The 9072-nt window shown below is 43.7% G+C and overlaps 1 protein-coding gene across 2 annotated transcripts in view; it reads right to left on the bottom strand.

Moving 5' to 3' along the window:
* LOC311508663 (protein PHTF2) overlaps positions 1-9072 on the bottom strand; it is a 39537-nt gene that overhangs the window by 13358 nt on the left and 17107 nt on the right. For both annotated transcript variants that reach the window (XM_084573558.1, XM_084573557.1), the window contains exon 4: positions 248-304. In XM_084573558.1, coding sequence (XP_084429684.1) covers positions 248-304 — 57 coding nt within the window. The remainder of the gene's footprint in view (positions 1-247; positions 305-9072) is intronic.

Raw genomic sequence — 9072 nt, 5'->3', positions numbered from 1 at the left:
GGGCAGAGAGGAAAGAGTTAAAAAAAGAAAGAAGAGAAAACAGTGGAAAAGAACTGATGGCACAGTGAGACGAATGAAAGGAAGGAGAGAAGACGATGGAGGAAAAGTCTTGTCAAAACAAAAGAAAGAGCACGATGAGAAGCATTTAGAGCGAGAAGAGCTCAGAAAGTAAAAAAATACGCAAACAGGGAAATGAAACAGTGAAATAAAATGAAATACAGGTAAACAAACAAAGAACCAAACCGACCTTTATTTCTCTCTGCTCCACCGACTTCTCCCATATCTGTTGGTCATAGGCGCCAATCTGGAAAACAAAAACAAAACAAATCATCAGCTACTGTTTGAAATCTGCACACGAGAGCCGCCGTGAACAGAAACTAGTCTCCGGAGGCCTTTCACACTTTGTGTTTGTCGAGAAAACCTCAACAGGTTTCTTCGACACACACAACAAAGCCTCAGTTCTGCTCAGCGACTTTCACACCGATAGTAGTCGACTCGCGGCGTTCCCCCTGAAGGATTATATCAAATTGTAAATCAATCGGCTGAATATCAGGTGAAATTTAACCACAGAAGAAGAAGGGGTGCAATAAAATAATGCAAATTAAAGGAGCTCCAGTCAAACCCTTAAGTGTTTCTGGTATTTAGGCTAGGCCGCTGGCTAAAATGTGGTTGCCAAAATTATAGAAACGTGTGTCGGTACAACACAATACAATAGTACCACAAACCACAGCCTCCAAAAAGAAAACACAGTTGAATCAACGGCTCTCTTAAGGCTCATTTATAGTACTGCGGGACTAAACACCGTGACCTACGGCGGTGCAAGCCATTTATACGTGTGGCTCCTCAGTTTGGCTTGCTCTGTAAAAACGCTAGTCGGCACTGTGTCTTTTTTTTGCCAGTCAAGTAAATTTTTGTTTCCAGTTCCTGCTTCACTTTTAACAACGGTGACTGAAACTTTCGCCGAAATTTCCGAACCTCCTCAGTTAACCTTTCCTCGATGTGTTCCATCTTTATTGATCCAAAACAATCAATTCGAAAATTGCGGAGATGGGAAAAGCAGCCGGAAATGCTAAAGCGGAAACACGCTGCTACCAAGCGGACCAATCGCACGTCTTGTGGTCTGCGTCGCCACGGCGCGTAGTTACATTTCTGGGGAGGTGAACGTCAGGCTATGTCATTAGGGTCTGCGCCGCCGCTGTAGCTATGGACGCAAATTGACGCAGAAGCCTAAAACATAAAACCATAACCTACATCAGTGGTTCCTAAAGTGGGGGGCGCGTCCCCTAGGGGGGGGGGGGCGCAGAGCCATTGCAGGGATGAGATGGACAAGCAAACGCAAACCTGTTACACTGAACATAATTACACAGTAAAGTTTACTTTTATTTGTTCAAAAAAGGTGGAGGTTTGTATTAATTACAATTAAAACAAAATATTTGTATGTGTGTCCTGTTTTCTGGGGGGGAAGGGGGCGCCAAGATTTTTCCTATGTACCAAAGGGGGCCCAGCAGAGAACGTTGGGAACCACTGACCTACATGAAGCTACGATTTAACGCAGGGTTGCCGTTTTAGCGTGCATTCATTTAAAGAAGTGAGCGTACACATTTGTCCTCTAGCTGCACTCTACAAGCATACAGGAGTCCAGGAAGCATACCCCAAATGTTTTGACTAAATCACACCTGTAAATGTTCCCGTCCACAACCAACACACTGTATATACACACACATCACATGCCTTCTCTTCTAATCTCGTTTCTCTCAACTCTCCTCTTTTGTCTCTAAAGTGGAGTCAAGAACCCGTGAAACCTGTCCAAAGGGTCACGTTCAGCTGGAGCGCAGTCTACGAGAAAACAACCAACCTAGTCCGGCTGCATGTATTTTTCAGCGTCGCACACGAGGGCGTGACGGGGAGAAATGCCTGCAACACCACCTGTCACTGTCACAGGGATCAGGGGCATCAATAGACCTGGGAGGGTGTGTGTGTGTGTGTGTGTGAGGTCAGTGCAGCAAATAATACAAATTCATGAAGAACTATGACAAATAACACACACACACAAGGAGGTTGTCTGACACCCGAACACAACAACAGATAATGACAGAGAGCGCTGTTACTATGAGAACAAGATATATTTATACCTGACATCTGACCTGGGAACACACACACACACACACACACACACACACACACACACAAAAGAACAAAACCAACACACTCCCTCCAAGGTCAAACTGCAATAGTTTCACCCTTGCGACACTGAGGGGAGGACCTGACCTCTCTGATCAGATTATTAATGTGAACGCCGTGTGCCGCCGAGGCCTCGAGTCTGGGTCACCTCCCCCTCCCACCCCTCCTCCTCCTCCTCCTCCCGAGCTCACCAGTGGAAAGTCTGCATCTTTAATGAGACTTCATTAAACATGGATGGAAAGAAAGGAACAAGGGAGGTCAGAGACGAGGAGGGGGAGAACAAAAAAAGAGTTTTAAGCTGATCTCTTGTTATGGATGAAGCAGCCAGAGGAAACTCATCAGGTTTTATGATTTTTACAGAGTGCACATGCGGTGTCCTGATATCCGGTGATATCGCTGTGTCAAGCAGCAGATACCAGTGAGATGTGGGTCAGGCAGTGCGTCAGCGTTGTCCCATATAACCTGCCCACTGCTTTCTGCTGCTACATGTGACTTTCATGTCATTTTCTTTCTGATTGTTTACATCAAACTGAGGTAAATCTGTATCCGAGTGAAGCGCCCCAAGCTTTCTGATAACACACAGTAACCTATTCAACTCTTGTTTGTTTTGCCTGTAAGCGGCTGAGCAGTGCGAGGCTGGATGTTTCTCGTGTCTCCCTTTCTGAGAAGCAGAGGGACTGAAACAAACACTTTGTTATTTACCAAAAAGAAAAAACCCCTGGGCTAACAAACATGAGGCTTTGGCCAGAACGGAGCAACTCAAAAATGGGCTGTTTTGTCAAAAACAACTTTGATTGATATTCTTATTATTGTTTTCCCCCACATACATTTTTTATGTCCAGACCACACAGGCCTTTTAGAGGACGCCTAGAACGAGAGCAAACCAAAATGATGCAGTCCTAAGAAAACATTAATCATGAGCTAGATGTTAAACTATCAGAGTAACCAACATGGGCGAGAACTGCTTCAAACGCTGATGGAAACAGCAGCTGTTACATAACTCCATGTGGTGTGATCAAGAGCTCCACAACAGCAGTGGAGTGGTTCTGTCTTTATTCTACATGTATATGATCATTTGGTTTTTTCTTTGCAGCCATTTCAGTCACACTCTGTCCTGAAACAAATCAACTGAGCTGAGATCAGTCAGAGAGGATGGCATCAGCTCGCTTACAGCGTCTCCTCGGAGCGCTTCATTACCACGGATCGATACGGCGACTATTTATAAAGGAGTAGCTCGGCGCATGCCTCCGAAGAACGTTTTCTCCTTCTAGTTCGTCTGCCGGCAGCAACACGTCAAACCGAACATATAAAAAACCACAGAGCAGCAATAAACGTCACCGTTTTCCATTAGATTATTTCCATTTGCCGCGTCAGAACCTTGTCTCGATTGCTTTCACTTGATTGCCCTGTGACTATGAACCAGGTTAAACGCAAGATTGTCACACGCTATGGCAATTATTCTCAGAATTTAACGATGAAGTACATTCTGGAGAAACCAAACCGCGTTCCAAGAAGTTGAAGAATGAAAAAAAAAAAAAAAGGCTTGGCAAACAGCCGATTCAGTCGCTTGACTATAAGAGTCAGTGGATAATTTATAATTAAAATGAATCTGGTTTAGCCTGTGCATCCACTGTAAAGTCATGAAAGCGTTCATAATCGAGTGAAGACACCAGGGGAGGAGCTAGGGCTGGACTCAGTTTAGCTAACTGGAACTACATTTTTTAAATCTGCCGTTACAATTCTTATTTTATTCTTTTTCAGTCACTGAATGCAAAGAAACAAGAAAAGCAAGGACAAACTCTAAAGAATAAACACGGACAGGAGGAGGTCAGCGAGTCGATTTGTAATATTTATAGCAGCGAGGGAATCTATTTCAGTTTCTTTTACGAATAGTCAGTTTTGGTCCGTTTATTTAAGGGGTAGTTCCTCTTCTACGGTCGCGCAGTGACGTTGAGAAAGCGTTTCCAGTCAAACAGAAACCTGCTTGTGCTCTAGCAAACTTGACACTTATTAATTTGGGAGTCCTAAGCAACATCAAAATAGTAGATCAAGAAGCCTTGGCGTGCACGGGGCAGCACACGATCTGTAAGACATCAGCGTCGTCTCTGCTGCCACAGGAACTGTAGCCTCGTTTGTTCCACGTTTACTTGTTTTATCTTTAAACAGTCGATTTAAAACACTAAACACTTCTTGATTAGAGGTTGAAACTCCACCAGCAGAGAGCGGCCACATTATCTGAGCATCAGACGGCATTAAATCTGACGTCTGACTGATTTACTGACCGTGACATTTGGACTGACAGATCATTTTCCATGCGACTCATCCTATTAAAATATACACTCATGCACACACACACAGAGAGAGAGACTGGAGAGAGTGTTTTGAGTGCAGGTGGAGGACGGCCAGAGGACAAACATGACCAGACTGCAGAGCACAAAGACGAAGGACGAAAGCAGGTGTAGATGAGGACGACAGCAGGTATGGATGCACGCGTCTGTGGTTATATCACGGAGAAGGGGAGGCAACCGAGATCTGCCCGAGCAGAATTAACGTTATAAATCCTCTTATCCTGTCACACGCTGATCCTGGCATCGCCGTCCGTTTACCTCATCAGCTCTCAAAATAAATTAGTTCTCACTTCCTGTCACTATCATTCCACCTTTGAATTGTAAAAAAAAATAACTCAACATGATATAAAAAGATCCCTTTAAGAATAAACTAGATGATGAGAATTCACGCTGATTAAACCGAGTAAAATTTGACAAGCAAATCAAGCGCCGGGAGCGAACCAGAAGGCAGAAGATGACGAGGCCCAAGTGTGCCGCTGCTGCAGCAATGCCGGTGTCACCATGGCGACGGATGGAGGGACGATGCAGGGAGAAGGGGGTGTGGGGGGGGGGAGTTATATAACAACTGCCTCTGCATTGGAGGGGGTATTATGCACTCACACACACATGCTGGCTTACAGAGATAAGGTGGAGCAGTGTAAGTGTGCGTGCCTACAGACAAGAATGAGGTTCTATTATTATATTTGGGGTCCGAGTGTCATTGAGCGAGAGAGGACAATCAGATACAGGACGAGCTCTCCTGTTTGCCTCCATGATGGATTTTAACCATCGATCAAAAGACTATGCAACAGAGGAGGTATTACTTCACTAACTAGGTCTGCAGCTCCCCTCATCTCCACAAAGACTCTCTCAGCTCGTCGTTTTTAATCGTTTTGCCGTTTTCTCTCATAACATCATTGCTAACCAAAGTGTGCAGCTGTTTTTGGGCTAAATAAAAAACTGTAGTGCGGCGTGCATAGTCGAAATTAACAACCAGGATCTGAGGAGCTGGTGGAGATAAGCTTTCCTATTCTTTACACGGACACAAACTACATATCAGTGTTAGCCTGACGAGCCAGACCCACATTAAATGTAGCGTCTGGGCACTCTCCATAGACAGGGCTCAACCGGAGGGGTGGGATAAACGGTCGTCTTTCAAACTCCCTCTCCACGCGATAGGATAGCGCTACGACCAATCAGAGCAACGAAGAAGGTGACGTAGTCAGAGCGACGGAAAAGAGAGTTCCTTGCATGTGTTGTGGAAAAAACTTATCCTAATAGATATTAAATAGTTCTTGTTGCATCCTGTTTTTTTTTTTTATGAGTTCGCCTACAGGTTGAGTTTCTCCTGCATTAAGGGGCGCGTCTAGATTCTAGGCTATATCAGTGTTGCTCTGAGTGTGTAAGATGTTTAGTTTGAGCCTCATAAAAACAGGATGTTCTGCGTAATAGCTGTTAACTGTTCATCTTATACAACGGACGAGTCTAAATGTTTTGCCCATCCCTACCGCAGCCGCTTAGCTGCAAACAAAACTCAGATTACGTGTATGACTAAGTCGCCGTTACTCTTCCGTGCATCACTGCACGAAGGCCACTTAAACGATTTGATGGGTCACACTGATTTATACCACTGCAAATAGAACATGTTCTGCTTTCAGACTCACAGAATAGTCTTTTCAACACTGCTGAATAACACTGACAGATAAACTGATAGATATTAAACTTAAATTTGCATACGAAGGGTGAATTTTTGGTGTACTCTCGACTATTTCTTTAAATCTACACGTTCAAACAGCTCCTAGCCTTCACATGTCCTACATGCAAATCCATTTCATAAAATCCTTCACCGCCTTTGAGGCTGGCCGTGATGGAAAATCCCTCATCTCTTTGTGGGAATCACATATTTGCACACGCCTGCCTAGGTGTGGTCAGCTTAGAAACACTGAGTAACCACCGATGTGTCTAAACGGGCAGCGCACAGTACACTAGAGTGTTTGGTTGGTTGGTTGGTTGTACACTGGCATACTTTCAGTTTAGTTCTGCATGTGCAACAGGTGGAAAGTTTTCCAAGATGCCATTATTGCATAAGCGAATGAAGAAATGAAAAGTTTGAATTTGAAACCCTGAAATGGTTTAGAAGTTCTGCCTCTGTTTTCATTAAATAAGTGACTTCCTCCTGCAAGAACAGAAATTAGACAAACGTGTGAAATGCGTAAAAGAGATTGGGGTCAAGCGTCTGGTTGTGACAGGTCAAAGCCTCAGGTGTGTTTTCATGCGCGACCATGACAACCCACAGAGAGAGACGCTGTTGTTGTTGCTGTAGAGAGCATGTGTGGTTTATTTTAAGCCCAGATAGGCGCGTGTGTGTGTGTGTCAGAAAGGAAAGCCTGATCCCGAAGGACCTTTACAAAAAGATCTGTTTTCATTTGCAGCAGCTAAAAGTGGGTTTAGAGATGAAAAAAAAACTGAGTAATGATTAAAAGAAATGAGTCAAAAAAAAAAAAAAGACTTGTATGATCTTGCAAAGTCATCAACAAAAAAAAAAAAGGTCCCCGCCCACAGACGCAAAAATATGAACTGTGTCATTTGCGGCTTAAAACGGGCCTGAATGCCGCCGACACACAAACAAGCTGTAAGCTGATTCATTACAGTGCCACTTTAAGGCTTAAATGTGTCACAATCTTATCAGTCATGCCGGCTACATTTAATGACAAAATCCGAACAATAAAAGCTGAATAATCTTCACAGGAAACTGCTGACTTTGCGTCCCACTTGCCAAAACCAAAACAAGGTGCCAGACGTTAAAAAAAGTAAGTCTGTCTGGCGCCGTAGCAGATATAGACTGCATGTGTCTTCACTGTGATATGGGCTTGGCATGGCACGGTGGTGAGAAAGAGGCAGCCCCCGCAAAAAAAAACAAAAAAACACAGCGCTGGGTCTATTTGCAGCCTGTCTCCAGACATAGCATAGTCAGAAATATACCGTGAGTCAGGCAAACCACAGCCTGAGGGGCGGAGGGGCTGGAGATGTCAGACCAAGTTTGACGGACCCGTTTGACAATCTGGACATTTCTCTCAAGCAGAAACATGTCATTTTTTCTGCTTAACAGATTCCAGGTTGTTAGAACACGATAACTGGACATTTTTACAGTTTTATCTTTCACTGCTGCTCTTAAAACACTCTACAAATACAAGAAAAATACAAACACAACATCGTCAGAAGCCTTAAAGACTCCTAAAGAATATGCGCCTAAATGCTTTCCTAATCAAAGAACGTCAGCCCTAATTATGGCGTCACACCAGACGCACTGAAAACAAGACATTATCTGAACAAATCCAACCCTGACTGACAGCAGCGAGTTTAATGAAAGACCTAATGAAATGGGATACGTCCAAGCTACGCCAGGAATACCAAAAATGACATGAACCTGAACGTCACGAGAGTGGGAATGCTTTAGCACCGATGAAAGCTTGGTATAAAGTTACAGCCTTACAGCAGCAGCAGCACAACCGCTGTGCACGAGCACCTCAACAGAGAAAGTCCACAAGCTTCCTGATCACAAAACACAGAGACTGATTCTTAGCTGGACGGTCAGCGCTTAGGAGACGTCGTTGTTTCCTCATCTGTTTTGTTTCAGACAAAGTTTCATGAGAGACTTTCCAGTGCATTTGCCACTTCTAAGTTTATTTTTGCACATAAACAACTATAAAACTAAATAGTGAAGATTTCCTGCATTTCCTGTTCCAATCAGCAGAATTTAAAAATGATTCTTAACACTATGTACGCTAATTAATAGAAGAATGTCGCCAACAAACCCTTTCCTACACTGAATAAATTCTCCATATGTCTTGAATTAAACTAAGCATTACATATATCGGTAGGAAAGCCAGTGCTACACTGATCTTTGGTGTCCAAATCTTGTCTGTCTGGTTTGCTGCAGGCCAATTTAACAGATTACATGAACAAATTAAGAGCTGAAGTGGGAATTAATAAAATAGTCCTGCCCTTGTGACTCAAACATCAAAGAGCTGTAAATTCTAGGTTATGACGTCGGTCATCGTTTTATCTACTTTACATTCAGATGTTAAGGGGAAAGAAAACAAACAAAAAACACTTGACGTGTTTAGCCAAGACATCAGAAATAAAGACGCCCTGAGGACAGGTGTGATCGCTCCTAAGAAGAGGTTTATTCAATCATGACTCAGCTGCTGTCGTCACCGGTGCGACTCTGCCCAGACAAGCTTAGCTAGACGCACCACCAAGAAAACGTTCAAGGTAAAGAAACGATTCTTCTTTTAATCCAGCGTCTTAGATCATAGATAGTTTAGGAAGTGCTGAAAAGGCTAAAGTGTAAACCTTTAATCAAAGTTTGGTACTTCTCATGGGGGGTTGGTGTGATCTGATTCCAGTCAAAGCCAGTATTGACATCTGCCAAGGCAGGAGATCAGAGAGACGGGCCGATAAAAGACAAAGGCGGACAGAGAGAGAGAGGTTGTAGAGGAAATGATGACAGGACAAAAAAAAAAAAACAAACGGACGAGGCCCATAACGACTGATGAGTGTG

The sequence above is a fragment of the Chelon labrosus genome, assembly GCF_963514085.1.
Source record: "Chelon labrosus genome assembly, chromosome: 23".
NCBI classification, from domain to species: domain Eukaryota; kingdom Metazoa; phylum Chordata; class Actinopteri; order Mugiliformes; family Mugilidae; genus Chelon; species Chelon labrosus.
The sequence above is the reverse complement of the archived record's forward strand: the minus strand, read 5'-3'. Positions and strand labels throughout refer to the sequence as shown.